This window comes from Schistocerca cancellata, chromosome 2 (genome assembly GCF_023864275.1).
Source record: "Schistocerca cancellata isolate TAMUIC-IGC-003103 chromosome 2, iqSchCanc2.1, whole genome shotgun sequence".
Classification (NCBI taxonomy): domain Eukaryota; kingdom Metazoa; phylum Arthropoda; class Insecta; order Orthoptera; family Acrididae; genus Schistocerca; species Schistocerca cancellata.
Window position 1 is genome coordinate 1,129,596,942 of NC_064627.1, and position 25,127 is coordinate 1,129,622,068.

At 43.8% G+C, this 25,127-nt stretch overlaps 1 protein-coding gene across 1 annotated transcript in view; it reads right to left on the reverse strand.

The window, feature by feature from the left end:
- Nucleotides 1-25,127, reverse strand: part of LOC126161269 (brain-specific angiogenesis inhibitor 1-associated protein 2) — a 667,893-nt gene that overhangs the window by 399,789 nt on the left and 242,977 nt on the right. Inside the window, exon 2 of the mRNA XM_049917008.1 lies at nucleotides 21,644-21,719. Within this exon, the coding sequence (XP_049772965.1) occupies nucleotides 21,644-21,719 (76 nt within the window). The remainder of the gene's footprint in view (nucleotides 1-21,643; nucleotides 21,720-25,127) is intronic.

The following is a 25,127-nucleotide window of genomic DNA, read 5'->3' on the forward strand; positions in this document are numbered from 1 at the left end:
CTGTTTCCCTAGCGGTAGGGACGTGATGTTTCCACATTTTCATCGATAATAATAATAATAATATTAATATCCCCCATGGACCATGAACCTTGCCATTGGTGGGGAGGCTTGCGTGCCTTAGCGACACAGATAGCCGTACCATAGGTGCAACCACAATGGAGGGGTATCTGTTGAGAGGCCAGACAAACGTGTGGTTCCTGGAGAGGGGCAGCAGCCTTTTTAGTAGTTGCAGCGGCAACAGTCTGGATGATTGACTGATCTGGTCTTGTAACACTAACCAAAACGATGTTGCTGTGCTGGTACTGCGAACGGCTGAAAGCCGCAATTTTTCCCGAGGGCATGCAACTTTACTGTATGGTTAAATGATGATGGCATCCTCTTGGGTAAAATATTCCGGAGGTAAAATAGTTCCCCATTCGGATCTCCAGGCGGGGACTACTCAAGAGGACGTCGTTATCAAAATGGTTCAAATGGCTCTGAGGACTATGGGACTCAACATCTTAGGTCATAAGTCCCCTAGAACTTAGAACTACTTAAACCTAACTAACCTAAGGACATCACACACACCCATGCTCGAGGCAGGATTCGAAACTGCGACCGTAGCAGTCCCGCGGTACGTCGTTATCAGGAGAAAGAAAACTGGCATTCTACGGATCGGAGTGTGGAATGTCAGATCTCTTAATCGGGCAGGTAGGTTAGAAAATTTAAAAAGGGAAATGGATAGGTTAAAGTTAGACATAGTGGGAATTAGCGAAGTTCGGTGGCAGGAGGAACAAGACTTCTGGTCAGGTGAATACAGGGTTATAAATACAAAACCAAATAGGAGTAATGCAAGAGTAGGTTTAATAATGAATAAAAAATAGGAGTGCGGGTAAGCTACTACAAACAGCATAGTGAACGCATTATTGTGGCCAAGATAGACACGAAGCCCACACCTACTACAGTAGTAGAAGGCCCCGGGAGTAGACAACACTCCATTAGAACTACTGACAACCTTGGGAGAGACAGTCCTGACAAAACTCTACCATCTGGTGAGCAAGGTGTATGTGACTGGCGAAATACCATCAGACTTCAAGAAAAATATAATAATTCCAATCTCAAACAAAGCAGGTGCTGACAGATGTGAAAATTACCGAACTATCAGTTTAATAAGTCACAGCTGCAAAGTACTAACGCGAATTCCTTACAGACGAATGGAAAAACTGGTAGAAGCCGACCTCGGGGAAGATCAGTTTGGATTCCATAGAAATATTGGAACACGTGAGGCGATACTGACCCTACGACGTATCTCAGAAGATAGATTAAGGAAAGGCAAACGTACGTTTTTAACATTTGTACACTTAGAGAAAGCTTTTGACAATGTTGACTGGAATACACTCTTTCAAATTCTGAAGATGGCAGGGGTAAAATACAGGGAGCGAAAGGCTATTTACAATTTGTACAGAAACCAGATGGCAGTTATAAGAGTCGAGGTACATGAAAGGGAAGCAGTGGCGGTTGGTAGAACTTGTTCTGAGGCATCAATGGATCACCAATTTACTATTGGAGGGCAGGGTGCAGGGTAAAAGTCGTAGAGGGAGACCACGAGATGAATACACTCAGCAGATTGAGAAGGATGTAGGTTGCAGTAGGTACTGGGAGATGAAGAAGCTTGCACAGGATAGAGTAGCGTGGAGAGCTGCATCAAACGAGTCTCTGGACTGATGACCACAACAACAACAATATTAATATTAATAAGAATAATAGTAATAATAACAGTAATGCATGGAGATACTAAAAGAATACGCTTATCAGACTCGATGCTGAAAGGCACAATTAGTGATTCCATGGCGGTAATACATGCAAATAGTAAACGAGTTTGGAAATTATTTGCAAAGGAAGTTGCTAGCCCTAATAGTGGCGTAAGGTGCTAACGAAATGTAATGGACCTGAACTGGTAAAAATAATAGTCGGTACTAATCGACGGGACCACAGAAGGAGGATACAAAGATAAAAGGTTTGGAATATAGTTGATACAGTGGTGCGAAACAATTCGCGTCCACGACGTGCAAACGGGTTCTTTAAAAGCTGACCACCGAAAAGATTCTACTTCCATTCCTACGTTTGTAGTGCGTAAGTGCAAATATTTTGTAGAAGATCCACTGTAATCGCTGTATGACGATTAAGAGGACAAAGGCCGTACCATGCAAACAACATTTAGCAAACAAAAACAAATACGCCTAGATCCAGAATCTAACCGTCGGTCTCGTAGATGCTAAACCAAAACGCTAGCCGCTGCACAAACTGTACAACATTACTCCTATATGGTGAAGGAGATAGTCACCGTAAATGTATTTAAGGTGTTGCCAGAGTGGCAATGTTTAACGTCTATTTACTGTCGGAAATATACGCAGGAAGAAATTTGTGAGAGACTTTTTTCTATTGCTGGTATGTGGGGAATCACGCTGAGAAGTCCGAGTGCGCGAATGTTTCTTCACTCTGTATAGCGGCAGTGAGAGGGGGATACTGAGTATGAAGGATTCACTACAAAGATAGAATGGGAAGAAGTTGCAGAATCTGCTGCGTTGAAAGACTGCGAATACGTTCGCACTCCAAAATTTTTAGTGAGGGAGGTGGAATGAGGATGGAAGCAGCTGATTTCCTTTTTTCCTGACAGGTTTTTTTTAAAGAGCAGCGTATTCGCCGTTTACGTACGGCGACAGGAGCATTTTTCAGCTGAACATAATATGTGCAAGAACTAAGAGGGAACAATAAGACTGGAAGACAAAGAACGAAGAGTTCTGGTTCAAAAGGGTGTAAGAAGGGATGCAGTCTTTCATCCTTATTGTTTAGTCTATGCAATGAGGAAGCAGTGACGGAAAGGAAATAAAGTTCCAAGCGTCGAGTGAAAGTTGAAGGTGAGAGGATTTCAATGATAAGCTCCGCCGACGACATTGCTACTGTCAATGCAAACTAGTAAGAATCATAGGATCTGTTGGATGAAAAGTATAGTCTAATGAGTGCGGTATATGGTCTGAAAGTAAACTGGAGAAAAATGAAAGCAACCTTGAGTAAGATATCGAAGAAATGATAACAGCGAGAAGAACGAAAATTGGTGGTCATGGTGTAGATGTAGTTAAGGGATTCTGCCACCTAACAAGCAAAATAAGTCATGACGGACGGAGCAAAGAGAACACAAAAAGCAGGCTAGCACATGCAAAGATGGCACTCCTGCAAGAAAAGTTTACTGGCATCAAAGATGAGCTTTAATTTGAAGGAGAAACTTCCGGGGGTTTATGTTTGGAGCACTGCGTTGTATGGTATCATGAACAGTGGGAAAACCAGACACAGCAGAATCGAAGGATTTGAGATGTGGTGCTACAGAAGAATATTAAAAATTAGGTGGAATGATAAGAACTGAAGAGGTTCTCCGCAGAACCGATGAAGGAAAGAACATATGGAAAACATTGTCAAGAAGAAAGGACAGGATAGGGGAAAACCTCCATGGTACTAGAGGTAACTGTAAAAGTTACAAACTGTAGGGAAAAATGGAGACTGGAATACACCCAGCAAATAATGGAGGACAAAGAGTGCTAGTGCAATTCTTGGTGGGCCGCCTCAAAGTAGTCAGAAGACTGATCATGCAAAGAAGTTGCTGACATGTCACTAACACAAATATTAAATACTAGTGATGCAGGTTCAGCGAGAAAATGGATATATGACTCAATGAAATTACATGGATAATAAACAGGTAACTTAAAAATTACGCTGCCACCACAGTTTATCTGGTTATGCCACCTCAGCCACGACTAACAGGCAGGTTTGCGAGTGTGAAAGAAATTCCATGACCATAACCCACCGCAAAACTAGGCTTCCCATACGAGCAGAAACCTCTGCCACAACGTCTGCTGAAGTTCTGAAAAGCAATTTGGTAAAATATCAGAAAACCAAACTTCAGCATTAGTAAAATGTAGAGTATGAGATGGGCAACAATTAGTTATGTATCGAAGATCCTGTACAAGAACTCCCAGGAACGAATTTCCCTACAAACGCGTGGAAAAGCTGAACACGGCCGTTGTAGCCGAGTGGTTGTAGGCGCTACAGTCTGGAACCGCACGACCGCTACGGTGGCAGGTTCGAATTCTGCCTCGGACATGGATGTGTGTGATGTCCTGAGGTTAGTTAGGTTTAAGTAGTTCCAAGTTCTAGGGGACTGATGACCTCAGCTGTTAAGTCCCATAGTACTCAGAGCCATTTGAACCATTTGAATTTTGAAAAGCTGAACAGGCCAAGCGCGATGCAGCTCCAGCTCAGGTAGGTAGGGTTTATCAACTCCTGCGGCGTGTGATTTTCGGTAACCTGAGCAAACAGTGGACCGCATAATGCGAAAGTGCCCAGCAAGAATATATCAAGGAACTATGGGAGTTCTAATCGAAGCAATCGATTCATAGCCAGGTTGATAGCAGTGGACTTACAAATCTGAAACGAAATTGCATAGCTTCCAGTAATATATTGTATGTTGTATTTTTAAGATTTTATATTTGTATATTTTCAGATTTTATGTACTGCTGCCAGCCGCGGTGGTCGAGCGATTCTAGGCGCTTCAGTCCGGAACCGCGTGACTGATACGGCCACAGGTTCGAATCCTGCCTCGGGCGTGGATGTGTGTGATGTCCTTAGGTTAGTTAGGTTTAATTAGTTCTAAGTTCTAGGCGACTGATGACCTCAGAAGTTAAGTCGCATAGAGCCATTTGAACCTTTTTTTTTTTTTTTTTTTTTTTTTTTTAATCATATGTACTGCTACTGTGCACTGCCAAACATAAATGACTTCGTCTCCAGACATTTCGTAGCCATAAAGGCGAAGGATGGACATACCCTGTATTAATGCCCAGTAATAGGTGTCTACATACTTTTATTCAGACAGTGTAGTTGCCTGCCGTCTGCAGTACAGCTATTACAGATAACAGTAATTTCTCTAGACCACATTGCTTATATGGAGCGAAAAAGTTGAGCCTGAAATAAAAATGTTGTGTTTGGCTTTTTTGCCGTTCATTAATGTTATTGTTATCTTACTGCTATTAATGCGTTATTATTTTCTGCGTAAACAGTGCTATGTTAATTATCCTTCAACTTTTATTAGATTACTGTAATTGTTCGTTGTGAAGGCTTTGTAAATTCGTGTGTAGGTGCAGGTGGTATACCTGCTTTTACTTACTTTTTGTGGTTTTAACGTTGGCTGTGAAACTGTACTCACAAACACACACTGTCTCACTGTTTACGAAATGTTCGGTCATCTCATTTTACGTTTTCCGGGAGGATATTTCGTACTCTGTTTTGACAGCATCATGCTTTGAAGTTTGTGTGTGTGTGTGTGTGTACGAGTGCGTGATAGAGAGAGAGAGAGAGAGAGAGAGAGAGACAGAACTTCAGTTTTGTTTTGTGTTATATGAGTTTGGATCTTCTGACAGTTCTTTGAGAGCAGACAACAGAGTACCATTACAGAGAGGCGTGTATTCATTTATTTGATTCTCTGCTGTTATGACTTTCTGTATGTGGCAATTTTCGTCAGTTATTAAATTCTATGGAGGGCTGTTGCTGAATTTAAGAATTTGTAAGTCAGTGTTAATGTCTGTTGACTCGGCGTTCATGTCCATAAGCTGCTATGCAAATGCTGAATAACAGCTGTTGCTATTTAGTGGCCTTCTGTGTTCTGTGTTTCTAAGAGACTGTTTGATATAAATCGCTTTGTAGTTTTAACATGTGACCTGGTAACTGCCGGATATATTGTCTTCGTCGGTATTTATTAAATACGTCCTCAGTTCCTATGGTATTGACTTATCTATCCAGTAGGCTATTTTCCGTCCTTGTTTTGTGAGGATGTTGCCAGCTCTGTGTTTGTGTTCTGTGTATTTATGTTATAGTTTCCATATTCGCTTATTGGCAACGTTCTATTTATTTTTGTTCTTCAGGTGTCCATTTCATCTTTGTTTTAATTTTGTTGTTCGCTTTTCGCATCACGTTAGTTTCATATACATTATCAACAGCTATTTGTCTGTATGTAGGTCTTTTTTACAGCTCTTCTCATTGAGTAAAGTTTTATTCATTATGCGTAAGATGTATTGGAAATTGGCTTCACAGAGGATACTTGAATTTCCATTGTACTCTGTGACTAGGCATTGTTTGCGATGTCCCAGCAAACAGCTCCAAGGGATTTATTTGTTTACCACTTTCCCTATTATTATTATACTAACATATTTTCAAAACAAATTGCGATAGCGCATGCCTCATATTAATCTGCAGTCTAGATTTTGTTGCATACCATATTTTTCTAATTCAGTGATTAAATTTTCTATAAAACACGACTTGTCTGCTGACTGTGACTATCATTCAGATTTCTATACTCTGGAAGCCATCCTTCTGTGTCTGGTAGCTTAAACATGTCTCATATTTTGTCTCCTAACATAGAGTGTAATCTTGTGAGTCGGTTGTTATTGGAGAAGTCGTAATTCCGATGAATGGTTTGATGCAGCTCTCCACGCTTCTCTATCCTATGAAAGTCTCTTCGTATCCGAATAACTTCTGCAACCCACACCCATCTGAACCTATTGTTAGTATCCTTATACAATTTTTATCTTCTACACTCTGTTCCAGTATTAAAACTGATAATTCCTTGATGTCTCAGAATGTATCTTGTCAAGCAATTCCTTCTTCGAATCAAGTTATGCCCCAGATTTATTTTCTCCCCATTTCTATTGAACACTTCCTCATTAGTTACGCGACCTACTCATCTAATCTGTAGTATTCTTCTGTAGCACCACATTTCAAAGGCTTCTTTTCTTGTCCGAATTGCTTATTGTCCTTATTTCACTTCCGTATAAAACTATATTCAATACAAAATTCTTCAACAAACACTTTCTAATATTTAAATTTTTAATCAGTGTTGAAAAATTTCTCTTTTCCAAAAAGGCTTTTCTTGCCATTGCCAGTGCAAATTTTATCTCTTCTCTACTTAAGCTAGGATGAATTATTTCGCTGCTGATCTGCTACTTCTACTGCCTCCTTTGCTAATGTGATTCCCTCAGTATCATCTAATTTAATTCGACTACATTCTGTTTCCTTTGTATTGCTGTTGTTGATGTTCATCTTATATCTTCCGTTCAAGAAACTGTCGCTTCCGTTCAACTGCTCTTCTAAGTCTTCGCTGCCTCTGACAGAATAACAATGTCATCGACGTACCTCAAAGCTTTTCTTTGTTCTCCCTCAACTTTAATTTACCTCTTATTTCCTCTACTGCTTGCTTATTGTAGAGACTGAATAGCATTTGGGATAGGCTACAACCCTGTCTCACTTCCTTCTCAACCACCGCTTCCCTTTAACATCCTTCGACTGTTATAACTGCCTCCTGGTTTCCGTACAAGTAGTAACTTACCTTTTACCTCTGTATTTACTCCTGCTATCTTTAGAAGTGCAAAATGGCTAAGCAGGGATGGCTAGAGAGCAAATGTAAGGATGTAGAGGCTTATCTCATTAGGGGTAAGATAGATACTGCCTACAGGAAAATTAAAGATACCTTTGCAGAAAAGAGAACCACTTGTATGAATAGTAAGAGCTCAGATGGAAACCCAGTTCTAAGCAAAGAAGGGAAAGCAGAAAGGTGGAAGGAGAATATAGAGGGTCTATATACTTGAGGACAATATTATGGAAGTGGAAGAGGATGTAGATGAAGATCAAATGGGAGATACGATACTGCGTGAAGAGTTTGACAGAGCACTGAAAGACCTGAGTCGAAACAAGGCCCCCGGAGTAGACAACATTCCATTGGAACTACTGACGGCCTTGGGAGAGCCAGTCCTGACAAAACTCTACCATCTGGTGAGCAAGATTATGAGACAGGCGAAATACCCTCAGATTTCGAGAAGAATATAATAATTCCAATCCCAAAGAAAGCTGGTGTTGACAGATGGGTAAATTATCGAACTATCAGTTTAATAAGTCACAGCTGCAAAATACTAACGCGAATTCTTTACATACGAATGGAAAAACTGGTGGAAACCGACCTCGGGGAAGATCAGTTTGGATTCCGTAGAAATATTGGAACACGTGAGGCAATACTGCCCTTACGACTTATCTTAGAAGAAAGATTAAGGGAAGGCAAACCTACATTCCTAGCATTTGTAGACTTAGAGAACGCTTTTGACAACGTTGACTGGAACACTCTCTTTCAAATTCTGAAGGTGGCAGGGGTAAAATACAGGGAGCGAAAGGCTATTTACAATTTTTACAGAAACCAGACGGCAGTTATAAGAGTCGAGGGGCATGAAAAGGAAGCAGTGGTTGGGAAGGGAGTGAGACAGGGTTGTAACCTCTCCCCAATGTTACTCAATCTGTATATTGAGCAAGCAGTAAAGGAAGCAAAAGAAAAATTTGGAATGGCTATTAAAATCCATGGAGAAGAAATAAAAACTTTGAGGTTCGCCGACGACATTGTAATTCTGTCAGATAGTCAAAGGACTTGGAAGAGCAGATGAACGGAATGGACAGTGTCTTGATAGGAGGATATAAGATGAACATCGAGCAAAGCAAAACGAGGATAATCGAACGTAGTCGAATTAAGTCGGGTGATGCTGAGGGGATTAGATTAGGAAATGAGACACGTAAAGTAGTAAAGGAGTTTTGCTATTTGGGAGCAAAATAACAGATGATGGTCGAAGTAGAGAGGATATAAAATGTAGACCGGCAATGGCAAGTAAAGCGTTTCTGAAGAAGAGAAATTTTTTAACATCGAGAATAGATTTACGTGTCAGGAATTCGTTTCTGAAAGTATTTGTATGGGGTGTAGTCATGTGTGAAAGTGAAACGTGGACGATAAATAGTTTGGACAAGAAGAGAATAGAAGCTTCGGAAATGTGTTGCTACAGAAGAATGCTGAAGATTAGATGGGTAGATCACATAGCTAATGAGGAAGTATTGAATAGAATTGTGGAGAAGAGGAGTTTGTGGCACAACTTGACAAGGAGAAGGAATCGATTGGTAGGACATGTTCTGCGGCATCAAGGGATAATCAATTTAGTATTGGAGGGCAGCGTGGAGGGTAAAAATCGTAGAGGGAGACCAAGAGATGAATTCACAGCAGATTCAGAAGGATGTAGGTTGCAGTAGGTACTGGGAGAAGAAGAAGCTTACACGTGATAGAGTAGCATGGAGAGCTGCATCAAACCAGTCTCTGGACTGAAGACCGTAACAACAACAACATCTTTAGAATTTTGAAAAATGTATTCAGGTTTTTTCCAAGTCTATAAATGCTATAAATGTGCATTTGCCTCTCGTTAACCTATCCTATAAGACAGTGGTTCCGAACCTGGGGGTACTTGCCCCCTGTGGAGTAAAATTAAATTTTCTGAGGGGTAAAATCTAAACGTTTCGATTCTGTTTCACACATGAAACTAAATTATTTTCAATATATCATTACTATTATCACCATTTTATAAGGCTCTAATACAGATTACATAAGTAATCGATAATTACTTTTTCTCGGTTAGTAACATTAATGCGATGCAGATAACAGGTTTCTCACTATGCCCACGAACTACACACATAAGCTTAGTTTTGCCCTGTACATCCATGACGAGAAAAGTGAGACAAATACCTAACAAATGCTAAGTACCAAAAGAAATTGCTGCAGTACTCGCTTCGAGCGAGGTAAATGAAGTAATTGACAGCACAGCACAGCTGTAATTACATTAGGGCTACATAGTGCTGTACACAATATTATTATTATTATTATTATTATTATTATTACTATTACTGGGAGTGTTCAGACACAAAGCATTAACATCCTGAAGTCTTTTAATTTCCGCCAGTACGGAAGTAAGGAGTGCAGCAGTCGTGATTTAGGAACGGTAAGTATGGCGCACACATTTTAACTTTGTTGATTTTAAATGGCGTAGCAGTGTGCAGGTCAAGAATGTGCCGCAATGGAGAGTAATAATGCAGGAGTAGTATGTTACGTAACAATGGTCTACTTTCACTCTGGGTAGCTTTCTCATCTGAGAAGCAGTTTTGACTAGCACTTGCAATGTACCAGTAATTCCTTCGCCGCTCATTCTAGTATACACACATACAAACTAAATATCATTCACATTTCATCATTTTAAAAATAAAAGTGTTCCAGGAAAAGTCTTTCATTCTACAGTTAGGTACTAAAGTTGGTGATAATGTTGGGCAGGGGAGGGGCCATAGTCAGTGGGAGGGGGGGGGGGCAGAGCGGACAAGCGCATGAGTACTAACTAACGTCTAATTGCACTCAGGGTAATGGTCTAAGGAAGGGTGGGAACCACTACGTTAAGGTAAGTCGTAGGAACATCATTACTTCACATGTTCTTACATATTCCGGAACTGGTCTTCCCCGAGGTCGGCTTCTACCAGTTCTTCCACTTTTCTGCAGATAAATCGTGTCAGTGTTTTACAACCACGACTTATTAAACTGACAGTTCGGTAATATTCACACCTGTCCACAACTGCTTTCTTTGGAACTGGAATTATTACGTTGTTTTTTTTACGTCTGAGGATATTTACCTTCTCTCGTATAGGATGAATTAATTTTATCACAGAGTACTCTCTCAAGGATGTCAGTAGGTCTAAAGGAATGTTGTCTACTCCTTGGTCCTTGTTCCAGATTCTCTTTCAGTGCTCTGTCAAATTCTTCTCGCAGTATCGAATCTCCTACCTCATCTACTTCCTCTTCCCTTTCTATAATATTGCCTTCATTTCCCTTACAAAGACCGTCTATATACACATTTCACCTTCCAGCTTTCCCTTATTTGTTTAGCACCTGTTTCTCATCTGAGTTCATGATATTCATGAAGTTTAATTTTCTTATAGGCAGTTAGCTATTTGTTACATTCTGTGAATGTCATTTTTAGATGCCTGTCTTCGCTTTCATCTGCTTCAGTGGCAGTATTTTTATGTTTTCTCCTTTCAACAATTAAATTCAATATATGCCTTGATATCCAAATACTTCTACTAGGCCTTGTCTTTTTACCCATGTGATACTCTGCTGCCTTCATTATTTCATCTCTCATTAGCCTAAGAAATATAAAAAACTAAATTGAAGAAGGAAATAAATTAAAGAAAATAACAAAAAACAGCTAGTAACACTCCACTAAACGACTACACCCTTCCTGAGTTCCACTGCAGGGCGCTGTTCTCACCGAGACAACACGACATCGGGAAGTACAGGGTGTTTCAAAAATGACCGGTATATTTGAAACGGCAATAAAAACTAAACGAGCAGCGATAGAAATACACCGTTTGTTGCAATATGGTTGGGACAACAGTACATTTTCAGGCGGACAAACTTTCGAAATTACAGTAGTTACAATTTTCAACAACAGATGGCGCTGCAAGTGATGTGAAAGATATAGAAGACAACGCAGTCTGTGGGTGCGCCATTCTGTACATCGTCTTTCTGCTGTAAGCGTGTGCTGTTCACAACGTGCAAGTGTGCTGTGGACAACATGGTTTATTCCTTAGAACAGAGGATTTTTCTGGTGTTGGAATTCCACCGCCTAGAACACAGTGTTGTTGCAACAAGACGAAGTTTTCAACGGAGGTTTAATGTAACCAAAGGACCGAAAAGCGATACAATAAAGGATCTGTTTGAAAAATTTCAACGGACTGGGAACGTGACGGATGAACGTGCTGGAAAGGTAGGGCGACCGCGTACGGCAACCGCAGAGGGCAACGCGCAGCTAGTGCAGCAGGTGATCCGACAGCGGCCTCGGGTTTCCGTTCGCCGTGTCGCAGCTGCGGTCCAAATGACGCCAACGTCCACATATCGTCTCATGCGCCAGAGTTTACACCTCTATCCGTACAAAATTCAAACACGGCAACCCCTCAGCGCCACTACCATTGCTGCACGAGAGGCATTCGCTAACGATATAGTGCACAGGATTGATGACGGCGATATGCATGTGGGCAGCATTTGGTTTACTGACGAAGCTTATTTTTACCTGGACGGCTTCGTCAATAAACAGAACTGGCGCATATGGGGAACCGAAAAGCCCCATGTTGCAGTCCCATCGTCCCTGCATCCTCAAAAAGTACTGGTCTGGGCCGCCACTTCTTCCAAAGGAATCATTGGCCCATTTTTCAGATCCGAAAAGATTACTGCATCACGCTATATGGACATTCTTCGTGAATTTGTGGCGGTACAAACTGCCTTAGACGACACTGCGAACACCTCGTGGTTTATGCAAGATGGTGCCCGGCCACATCGCACGGCCGACGTCTTTAATTTCCTGAATGAATATTTCGATGATCGTGTGATTGCTTTGGGCTATCCGAAACATACAGGAGGCGGCGTGGATTGGCCTCCCTATTCGCCAGACATGAACCCCTGTGACTTCTTCCTGTGGGGACACGTGAAAGACCAGGTGTACCGCCAGAATCCAGAAACAATTGAACAGCTGAAGCAGTACATCTCATCTGCATGTGAAGCCATTCCGCCAGACACGTTGTCAAAGGTTTCGGGTAATTTCATTCAGAGACTACGCCATATTATTGCTACGCATGGTGGATATGTGGAAAATATCGTACTATAGAGTTTCCCAGACCGCAGCGCCATCTGTTGTTGAAAATTGTAACTACTGTAATTTCGAAAGTTTGTCTGCCTGAAAATGTACTGTTGTCCCAAGCATATTGCAACAAACGGTGTATTTCTATCGCTGCTCGTTTAGTTTGTATTGCCGTTTCAAATATACCGGTCATTTTTGAAACACCCTGTACATGTTTAAGTAAAGGTCGCACCATACCACAGTTACCCGCGTGACACTCGTGTACCCACAGGAGTGATGCGGTAAGCAACAACACACAGCAGACGGCAAGAGCTTTGCGAGTATTGAGCCATTGCCAGCCTCGTCGCGGACAACTTCCAAATACGTCAAGCACTTAAAAAAGAGTCTGGATATGTTAGCTACATTTGGTATCCGGTATTGTATGACCTAAAATGCACCAATCGTAAACTAGCCGGCGACTACATTTTCTACTGCAAACTTTTCAAAATATGCGCTGTGCTTTACTTCATTTCGAAGTAAGTTATCACAATAGATGTTTTCAATAGCGAAAGGAAAACCAGTTCATTATCAAGCTAACTAAGATGCAAAAGAGATCAATTTTTAACTCGGGAATTGCGCAACGTATTGCACTTTTTCTTAACAATTATTTCTCAGTACTATCTCTTCTGCAACGCATGCTTTTATGGGTGATAGTGTTGGTGATTCGGAAGAACCTTATCCGACATACAGCTGTTTGAACGTCACAGGCGTCGTTCACATGTCCTGCTTCCCCAGCACACACATACGAATACAACGAAAGTGAAATTAAGCTGCCCTATGTTGTCTTTACTGAGAATTTCAATGCGCACTTCACTTGCGTAGGGCGGGTCGACAATTCCTTCAAGTCGGCACGTTGTTTACCTAATGTCTTAGTACTACAGTGTTGTTACGTGTACAGTCAAAATAGTACGGGTCAGTGTAGCGAAAATGCCACAGCTCTTCACACATGCGGAGTATGCTCACATGATCGTTGCCTATGGGTTTTGCAATGGGACTTTGTAATCTCCCTCACCCCCTTCCTAATTCCAGTTATTGTCCACAATAATCAAAGTCTTTTATGAAAAATTTTTGAGGAGCGAAGATTACAATAAAATTTCTAGTTTACTTTGGTTTTCGTGTAGAGTTGGCTCCAGTTATTCTTGTCAAGGGGTCTGATTCTTCAAGCTGAAATTCTCACATTTTAGATCATCGTCGTTGAACTGATCTAAATAAAATTGAAGATTGTTGTTGCAGAATTTTTCTTGTTACGTTAATATAATTTGTCATCTTTTGGTATAACGTACAGTCTTTTGAATTTTCACATTAACAAAACCGAAATTACACTGTTCACACAAAATACAAAAACACATCCTATCACATCAGAGGCATGCTTACTACTACTTCACTCTACGGTAATAACTATATTCCAAAGAGTCTACTATTTTTGTTGACAAATGAATTTCTGTTAGTTTCGATTATTATTCCATAATTCCATAAAGAAATCGAGAAATAAAAATAGTAAACAGTAGATTGGATTATTAGTAATAGATATTTTAAGTTTAGCAAATAATTCGTAATTTCAAATGTTTCTACAAAAAAATAATTTTAACTGTACATCAGAGCTAGTACTTATCGATTGTAACATCGAAAATAAAGTAGTTCCTTGTCATAAATATTAGCTTGAAATATATCATATATAAAATTATATAAAATTTTTCAGAAAAGCAACTGAAATAATGTTTACCTGTTCAAAATTGGAAAAACAATTATCGTATCGAGAACTACAGTTGAGGAAAAGTAATGCCAGAAGAGGATGTCCCGTTCCAACTTCCAAAACCACTGAGCTCAGATCAGTAACACAGCAGCTGTCTGCAAGAGCTGCAAAATGCACTGCAGTTGACGGTGGACTTTTTGAACTCCTTTTATGAGGAAATGTACACAATCAAATGGAACATTACATCACATTGTTTCATTTGCTATCACCAGCATTTACCCTGTTCCCCATTGTTTTCCTCAGTTTGCTCGGAAACCGTTAGGAACAGATATTTATATGAAGATTTTCGTTCAGAATTACAAAGACTATCACGTCTCAAAGTATGTACCTTTCCTCCTGACTCATCCCGTATAAGAACTTAATTCAGAATAAATTCAGTGATTGCGAATATCTTGGCATCAGTTCCGTTAAGTATATATGTGTATTACTATCTATTGGTCACATGAAAATTTGTATTGGATTGGGACTCGAACCCGGATTTCTCGCTTATCGCAAGCGTTCGTCTTTATTTCGGACTGCTGTCAATTGTCATTAACGTCTGTTCATCCAGACATGCACGTAAAAATGTAAGAATACTGTGTACACCCGCGCTGTGGAGAAATCTGATATACTCTTGGCTGTAAATCCTCTCACGTTGAATGAAGATCAGTCTGATTTGGCACTGAAGTTATCCAGTCAGGACCTCGCGCGCGTTAACTCAATCATATGTACGCGCTAAAATGGGATAGTGGCAGACGTATGTTGGTCCATAAGCTGCGACTCTTTGAAACGCACATTATCAGTTAAAATGAGCATCTTTCGCAAGCGATAAATTTAAGCTAGGTGAGCAACAGATACGTCGGTTTTGTTTGAGGAAACCAAACGAAGAAAGCGTTTGGCGGCACAGTCTCCAGCAAGCTGCTTGGATTCGCGCGCGCAACGTCGTCATTGGCTAGCTTCAGTGACAAATAACGCGGGAACGTCGCAACGTGTAATGAGAGCAGAGCAAAAACGCAGTCGGGGTACCTCTTACAGGTGGCGCACAGAAAATATGGGGAGATAATTCGGGCGCGGTAGGGGTGTGGCGTCGGCCGCGTGGCACAGCTCATAAAAGTGGAGGTGCCTCCCGCCCAGAAAGATGTATTCGAGGGGGCGCCAGCGCGATTAAGGCAATTAATCCTGCGAAGCCACGGGGAGCGCCGTAACTCTCCAGCCCTGGAGTTATGCTCCAGCCGGAGCGACGGAGAGCACACTCCCTGGAGCGACGGCGGGGCGCCGCCGAGAGGTGCTATTAACTCCCGGGGCGGCCTCTGGAGCGCTCCTGGAGAAGCGCTCTATCGAAACTTAATTCTGCGCAAAAAGAAAACCTCTACCTCGCGGAATGTAGTAAACCTTCTCAGGAGAAATAGCACCTCGCGAAGGTAGATGAATGAGGCAGTCCGGACCAAATTACAGAGTAATTTATGCAGCAGTAGTTTCCTTCTCGCCTATTTAATTAAATGAGGGTGCAAGAGGTCTATGTAGTGTCACTTTTTCAGCGATTATCATATTTTTTCTGAGGCGAGAATAAGATCATCTTTGTCCCAAAAAAATTTGATACGCCTGACGCAGTAGTTTCACGAAGCGTCTCGATCGGTTGTTACAGATGTTTCGCGGATGATGCTGTAGTATACAGAGAAGTTGCAGCATTAGAAAATTGCAGCAAAATGCAGGAAGATTTGAAGCGGATAGGCACTTGGTGCAGGGAGTGGCAACTGACCCTTAACATAAATGGTTCAAATGGCTCTGAGCACTAAGGGACATAGCATCTGAGGTCATCAGTCCCCTAGAACTTAGAACTACTTAAACCTAACTAACCTAAGGACATCACACACATCCATGCCCGAGGCAGGATTCGAACCTGCGACCGTAGCAGTCGCGCGGCTCCGGACTGAAATGCCTACAACCGTTCGGCCACCGCGGCAAGCTGACCCTTAACATAGACAAATGTAACGTATTGCAAATACATAGAAACAAGGATCCTTTATTGTATGATTATATGTAGCGGAACAAACACTGGTAGCAGTTACTTCTGTAAAATTTCTGGGAGTATGCGTACGGAACGATTTGAAGTGGAATGATCATATAAAATTAATTTTAGATAAGGCGGGTGCCAGGTTGAGATTCATTGGGAGAGTCCTTAGAAAATGTAGTCCATCAACAAAGGTGGTGGCTTACAAAACACTCGTTCGACCTATACTTGAGTATTGCTCATAAGTGTGGGACCCGTACCAGGTCGGTTTGACAGAGGAGATAGAGAAGATCCAAAGAAGAGCGGCGCGTTTCGTCACAGGGTTATTTGGTAAGCGTGATAGCATTACGGAGATGTTTAGCAAACTCAAGTGGCAGACTCTGCAAGAGAGGCGCTCTGCATCGCCGTGTAGCTTGCTGTCCAGGTTTCGAGAGGGTACATCTCTGGATGAGGTATCGAATATATTGCTTCCCCCTCCTTATACCTCCCGAGGAGATCACGAATGTAAAATTAGAGAGATTCGAGCGCGCGCGGAGGCTTTCCGGCAGACGTTCTTCCTGCGAAACATACGCGACTGGAACAGGAAAGGGAGGTAATGACAGCGCCATGCAAAGTGCCCTCCGCCACACACCGTTGGGTGGCTTGCGGAGTATAAATGTAGATGTAGACGTAGAACAGATTCGCCCTATGCTGTTGGCTGCTGCAGTGCGACTAAGCATTCACAGTGTCGATCACAAGAGGATGCACAGATGGTTTGCAGAATATGTACGAGGACTGTAGAGCGCTCTTCGTATCTTCTGAGAAGAATCCATCTATGGCAGTACTGAGCATCAAATCAGGAATTGCTAAAAGTAGTATATATAATTTTGAAGTACACGGCCTGAAAAAATGGGGGACGCACCCTGAAAACATGGAACATAGTCGGATGTCAAAGCAAACCTTAGGCGGGATTGTAAATGATTATATTTGCAACCATTTATGATAGACAAAACGAACAGCAGAGTACTTTAATGTTTTTCGTGTTTAGTGTTGCTACAAGGCCTAGAAAGGTGTTAAGGAGGGTGAACAGCGTCAGATATTGAGTAAAAAGAAATGTCGTCTGACTGGGGCCTCCCGTCGAGTAGACCGTTCACCAGGTGCAAGTCTTTCGCTTTGACGCCACTTCGGCGACTTGCGTGTCGATGGGGATGAAATGATGATCATTAGGACAACACAACACCCAGTCCCTGACCGGAGAAAATCTCCGACCCAGCCGGGAATGAACCCGTGCCCTTATGGTTGACAGTCTATCGCGCTGACCATTTTTTTTCTTTCTTTTTGGTTTTACAAAAATATTAGAAAAACATTAAATACAACAAAATAGAAGATATTCTGTGTTTATTTTATTTATTTATTTATTTTTCTTTATTTGTCGATGCATGAGAGCGTGGATAAGGGTGTTGCATCATGTGACGGGTAGGCATGGCACACCCCAACTTTGAGGGGCTCAGGGAAGACGCTGCGGAGATAACCAGCAAAAATTTGTCGGTAAGATAGTTTTCGGGTTAGGGTGCTATGCGCGGTCACAACTTTGTGCCAGAAGTCGAGGACTGTAAGCGGACCACTCTGAAAGAGGTATTCTAAAGCCTGTCCTCAAAACCAGATGAGTGTTTGGTGCTTTGCAAGAGGGTACTGAAATGTCTGAGGCAACAAAAGAAATCTGGGGTTACCGACGTTGGCGGGGCACGGAGGTAAAAGCCCAAAAGCCCACGATTCGTTGGATGAGGAGCCATACGTTTCGTTTCAGGGGCACGTAAGACGGTGCTCGTCAGTGTCTTCGAGCTGACAGTCAGGGCAGAGTGGGGAGGTGGTCAGTTCTATGCGATGAAGTCGACTATTAGTCGGGAATTTGCCATAGACTAAAAGATACCAGAGTGCAGACAGTAAAAAGGGTGCATGCACACACCCCCAAACCGTTCGCCAGTTAATGTCAGGGCGCTGTAGCACCATGGGGTCGCAAGTGTTGGACAGCATAAACAAACGATAACAGTCTTTTGTACAGGGAAGACGGGTGACTGGAAGATCGGCCCGAGCGTAGCTGAATTCTATGAAACAATTGGCGACGTGGTACAATAATGTAGAAATAGGTGCCACATTGATCGGTGGATCGAGAGAAGCTGGTCGGAGGATATCTAAGAGACTGCGTGTTAGAACGGGACCGGTCCCCGCCAGTGCCGCAACAGAGTGTGGACAGAGAGTGCAGAAGCTCGTGCCCGCACGTTGACGAGTCCGAGGCCACCTTTTGCAGGAGGCAGCGTTAGAGTGTTGTAGCGGACTTTGAAAATTAACCCTGCTGACATGAAATATCGAAAGGCTGATTTGATGCGGCTGTCAAGGAGTAACGGCATTGGGAGGATCTGGGTGACGTGTACCAGTTTTGGGGCGACATACATGTTGACATAGGAAACACGTTGAAGTTGGTTTTAGTTACGGTCCACTTGACCGCGGACATGGTGCCGAATCGACAGCAAAAGCCACCGGTAAGCGAGGTTCACTGTGCGGTGTGGAGAGCTCGTAAAAACTATACACGAGTAACGAAGGATAGCACTGACTGGGAGTGGGGTCGGCACCATAACCGGGAGGCCGCGCCCAATGTGCACCATAGTCGATTTGCGGACATTGAGAACGCTACCCGAAAGACGCCCATACTAGTGGATCCATTGGATAAGACCGGTGACCCTGAATGTTTGAGTCAAGCCTAATGGTTAAGGCGAATGTCCACGTACCACTCAGCTACCGGGGGTGGACAGATATTGAGTGATCACAAATTATTGAGCAACGGGGATTCGAGGAAACGGAGTTATTCCAATGAGATGGCGTTATCAGTACATGAGATAGTTTGAAAGTCGCCTCATCGTGGGTCTCCTTCTGAACGCCTTACGGCAAAGTAGTCTTACTCCCGGCGTTATGATGCGGGGAACGATAGGCGATAGGGTACGATCTCAGATCGTACCTGGTAGTGATTTAGAGACATTTGACGGCACATCGGTACGTCACAGACACCTTGCGTCTTCATATACACTCCTGAAAATTGAAATAAGAACACCGTGAATTCATTGTCCCAGGAAGGGGAAACTATATTGACACATCCTGGGGTCAGATACATCACATGATCACACTGACAGAACCACAGGCACATAGACACAGGCAACAGAGCATGCACAATGTCGGCACTAGTACAGTGTATATCCACCTTTCGCAGCAATGCAGGCTGCTATTCTCCCATGGAGACGATCGTAGAGATGCTGGATGTAGTCCTGTGGAACGGCTTGCCATGCCATTTCCACCTGGCGCCTCAGTTGGACCAGCGTTCGTGCTGGACGTGCAGACCGCGTGAGACGACGCTTCATCCAGTCCCAAACATGCTCAATGGGGGACAGATCCGGAGATCTTGCTGGCCAGGGTAGTTGACTTACACCTTCTAGAGCACGTTGGGTGGCACGGGATACATGCGGACGTGCATTGTCCTGTTGGAACAGCAAGTTCCCTTGCCGGTCTAGGAATGGTAGAACGATGGGTTCGATGACGGTTTGGATGTACCGTGCACTATTCAGTGTCCCCTCGACGATCACCAGTGGTGTACGGCCGGTGTAGGAGATCGCTCCCCACACCATGATGCCGGGTGTTGGCCCTGTGTGCCTCGGTCGTATGCAGTCCCGATTGTGGCGCTCACCTGCACGGCGCCAAACACGCATACGACCATAATTGGCACCAAGGCAGAAGCGACTCTCATCGCTGAAGACGACACGTCTCCATTCGTCCCTCCATTCACGCCTGTCGCGACACCACTGGAGGCGGGCTGCACGATGTTGGGGCGTGAGCGGAAGACGGCCTAACGGTGTGCGGGACCGTAGCCCAGCTTCATGGAGACGGTTGCGAATGGTCCTCGCCGATACCCCAGAAGCAACAGTGTCCCTAATTTGCTGGGAAGTGGCGGTGCGGTCCCCTACGGCACTGCGTAGGATCCTACGGTCTTGGCGTGCATCCGTGCGTCGCTGCGGTCCGGTCCCAGGTCGACGGGCACGTGCACCTTCCGCCGACCACTGGCGACAACATCGATGTACTGTGGAGACCTCACGCCCCACGTGTTGAGCAATTCGACGGTACGTCCACCCGGCCTCCCGCATGCCCACTATACGCCCGCGCTCAAAGTCCGTCAACTGCACATACGGTTCACGTCCACGCTGTCGCGGCATGCTACCAGTGTTAAAGACTGCGATGGAGCTCCGTATGCCACGGCAAACTGGCTGACACTGACGGCGGCGGTGCACAAATGCTGCGCAGCTAGCGCCATTCGACGGCCAACACCGCGGTTCCTGGTGTGTCCGCTGTGCCGTGCGTGTGATCATTGCTTGTACAGCCCTCTCGCAGTGTCCGGAGCAAGTATGGTGGGTCTGACACACCGGTGTCAATGTGTTCTTTTTTCCATTTCCAGGAGTGTAGCTTCAGGAATGAACTGTGGTTCAAAGTTCCCATTCACCAACTACAATGTTTATGATCGTCGCTGAAAACTATTTCCCTTCTGAAACTGAGCAGGTTTCTGCAATCGGTGAAAACTTTACAATTAAGCTGAGCGTCTCGCTTGATGACTGGAACTCGTGTCGGGTGATGGCAAAACAGCAACATCGTAATCGGCCAACAACTTTTCGTCTCATAACCTGTCTGCCTGAGTTAATGAACTGAGTTGTCACAAACGTTCCCAAAGATCAACTGTCTGCGAGCTCTGTTGATCACTTTTCTGTACACTACCCACATGTTTCGTGGAGAAGACGTTTTTCCATGACACAATTTTTCTGTATAGAGAGAAAGCTACCATGAAACGTCTTTAATTTTAAGAAATATCTGAAGTACAGAGAGAGTATGTCGCTGGCAATGCTCTTACAAGCCATATCTCATTCCAGCATCCTATGTTCATTCCGCCGGTATCATTTTCCTACCTCTACGATCTTCGCAGAAGCGTACCTAAGGATGTTGCTCGAAAACGAGATTTCAGTTAGCCGCTTTATTATTTTTTGCAGAATACCTGTAGTGTAAATGAGAAACCAGATTTTGTTTCATTTAATTTCGTCTTAATCGCTGTCTTGTGAATGTTCACCACAAATTTCATTTTCTATATTTATCTTCATGTTAAATTTATGCATTACTAAATTGCGGTATGTCGAGTTAAAAATTGAGAGATTCGAAGCGATTGAGTTTTATAACATGTACAGTATCTTACTAGAAGATTTTATCTTAGTATTTAAAGAAGGAGAGACCTCCATTACTCACCATGCAGGGCTTTGAGGTATGCCTTTCCAGCCTGAATCAACTGTCTCGCTCCAGGGTTGAACTTGTCAAGGATATTCTGGAACAAACAATATCTTCCTTTTATTTCCGTCCTATTAAAGATTATAATTAGTGAATGTACTACTTACAAAAAATCGCATATACATGTACAACTCGTGGACAAAAGGGTTTATTCAAATAATTTACGGGTTTGCTGCCGGGTGACGTCGTCGACCACCGCCGATATTTCGAGAGGAGCACACCTTGCCACTTTCAAGGCACAACTGCAAGGTGGAGGCAATGTGCAAGGGAGTTTAATACCTCGGTTCACAGAGCAGAAACAAGGAAGATACCACACACAGAACAAGTAACCGCAAAGTCAACACACAACCAAAGATAACCAACATCAGAAATAGCGGTTATCTTTGGTTTTGTGTTGACCTTGCGGTTACTTATTCTGTGTGTGGTTTCTTCCTTGTTTCTCCTCTGTGAACCGAGGTATCTAACTCCCTCGCACATTGCTTCCTCCTTGTGCCCCCCCCCCCCTAAATTCTATAAGTCCCTCCAGATCCTTGAGCGTCATGCAGTCCCTCTCGCCTTCCGTATACGCTTCCCATCCCTCACGCAGATCCTCTACGACCTCATTCCCTTCCCCCATCGGCTCCTATTCCTCAAACATATCCACATACTCTACACCTCCCGCCGCCTTGATCCCTCTCACACCCTGGTTGCTCCTCTCCTCTCCTATCTCCACCCCCTGCCACGTCTTCACTGTTGTGTCCCCCCAACCCTCCAACTCTACACCCTTCATCTCCTTTCCCGAGGTGGCTTCCATCAACTCCTCCTCCCGGATGATGCCCTCCCTTCCTCCATTTATCCCTCCTATCAACTCTGATCCTCACTCCCCCTCCTTTCCTCTGTCCTTTTCCCGGGCTCCCTCTCCCCCCTTCCATCCTCTTTTTTCCCCGCCTCCCCTCTCTCTGCCCCCTTCTCTCCCCCGAGTCCTTTTGCATTTCCCTCCTCTGCCTCTTCCCATTCCCTCTCGCGTCTGCCCTGCCCCTCTCCCCCCTTATGAGTCCTCTCCCTCCTTTGGTTCCCCTCCCCCACACACATTTTCGTTATTTCCTCTCCTCCCTCCTTGTTTTCCCCCTCCTCCAGGTCACCCACCCCCCCATCTGCCCTTGGCTAGGGAGTGTCATCTTTGTGCCAGCATTTCGTGCAGTATTTTACAGTGAGTGTTCCGTGTTGTGTGTCTTTTGGGAAGTGTTGCGAACAGCCATCGTACTAACGCTGGGTGTCATTTTTTATCTGTTGCGAACAGAAAGCAGACGGTACCATGTTTTTTAATTGTGTGTCTACTATGTTACTTGTCTGATTCCTGTGTATTTTATTAACATTGCCAACCCCTTTGCTTTCTGTTTTAACTTTCCACAATTTCCCGCCATTTTACACTTTAAGTCACCGTTTTATCGCCTGTTTTTCTTGTTTCTTCCGTTTTTTAAAAAAGTTTGTAGGCTGTAGAGTAGCGTACTAAGCTGCTACCAGCCCGCCCCCTTCGGGGGGAATTTAAATTCAATAAAGGAAAAAAAAACTTCCTCCTTGCAGTTGTGCCTTGAGAATGGCAGGGTGTGCTCCTGCCGAAATATCGGCGGTGGTCGACGACGTCACCCGGCAGCAAACCTGTAAATTATTTGAACATTCAACTCGCCGGGAAAAGTTAAGGTCTCACAAAGTGGGTTTATATTTTCGTTCAGCTCTTGTTGGGGCAAGTTTCCTTTTAAATCTCTAACCGCATTCCAAAGACAACACACAACTTGAGAAAGGGGATACAAAAGACTCTTTCGTACTGCTGTGTGAAGCGTGTCGGTTCCTATCCGTTTTGTGGGTGGTTAGAGTCTTTTACTGTTACTAAGCAACAGCTTCGCGCGTGTCGCGACAAATTGTGTGCGCGTCGAGTTCCCAGCCGTTTACAGAGGTACCGGACTCGCAAACTGGAGCGTTGGTCTGGTGGTCAAGAAGCAAAGTAGTGACTTTCACCTACAGGCGGATAAGGTGAGGAGGGCGTGACTGAGTCCATGAGCTCTGCGCCGGCTCCGGCGTGAGCGTGCGCGCACGAGGCGTAGGCGGCAGCTGATACACTGACGTGACAAAAGTCTTGGGCTACCGATATGCACAAATAAAGTTGGTGGTAGTATCGCGCACACAAACTAAAAAAGGCCGGCGCTTTCTACACCTACATCTACATATATACTCCGCTAGCCACCAAGCGGTGTGTGGCGGAGGGCACAATTCGCGCCAAAGTCAGTTCCCCCCCCCCCCCCCCCTCTCTGTTCCACTCGCGGATCGCGCGAGGGAAGAACGACTGTCTGAACGCCTCAGTACGAGCTCTTATTTCCCTTATCTTTTAATGATGATCATTACGCGATTTTAAAGTTGGTGGTAATAATATATGCTCTACATCCTCGGTGAAGATCGGATTTCGGAATTTAGTGAGCAGCCCCTTCTGTTTAGCGCGTCGTCTATCTGGTAGTGTGTCCCACTTCAAACTTTCTATGAGATTTGTAACGCTCTCGCGATGGCTAAATGTACCAGTCACGAATCTTGCCGCACTTCTTTGGACCTTCTCAATCTCTTGAATCAGTCCCAACTGGTAAGGGTCCCATACAGACGAACAGTACTCCAAACCTGGACGAACTAACGTATTGTAAGCTATTTCCTTTGTTGAAGGACTGCATCGCTTCAGGATTCTACCAATAAACCGCAATCTAGAGTTCGCCTTACCCGTTGCTTGTGTAATCTGATCATTCCATTTGAGATCATTTTGAATAGTCACACCCAGATACTTGACTGATGTTACCGCTTCCAAAGACTGATCATTCATTTTGTACTCATACATTAATGGGGATTTTCGCCTTGTTATACGCAGCAGGTTACACTTACTAATATTGAGAGATAACTGCCAGCCACTACACCACGCATTTATTTTCTGCAAATCCTCATTGATTTGTTCACAATTTTCGTGTAATACTACTTTGCCGTAGACTACAGCATCATCGGCAAACAGTCTAATGCCGCTGTCAATACCATCAACCAGATCGTTTATGTAAATCACGAAAAGCAGCTGACCTATTGCGCTGCCCTGGGGCACACCTGAAGTTACGCTTGTTTCTGTTGAAGTCACCCCGTTCAGGATGACATACTGCTCCCTGTCTGTTAGAAAACTTTCTATCCAACCGAATACGTCACTGGATAGACCATAAGCGCGCACTTTTTGTAGCAAGCGACAGTGCTGAACTGAGTCGAACGTCATTCGAAAGTCGAGAAATATGCCATCATCCTGAGAGCCGGTATCTAGAGCCTGTTATATATCATGCACAAAGAGGGCCAGCTGTGTCTCGCATGACCGATGTTTCCTAAAACCATGCTGGTTTCTGCAGATGTTCTTCTCAGAGTCTAGGAAGGGCATTATCTCTGAACACAAAATATG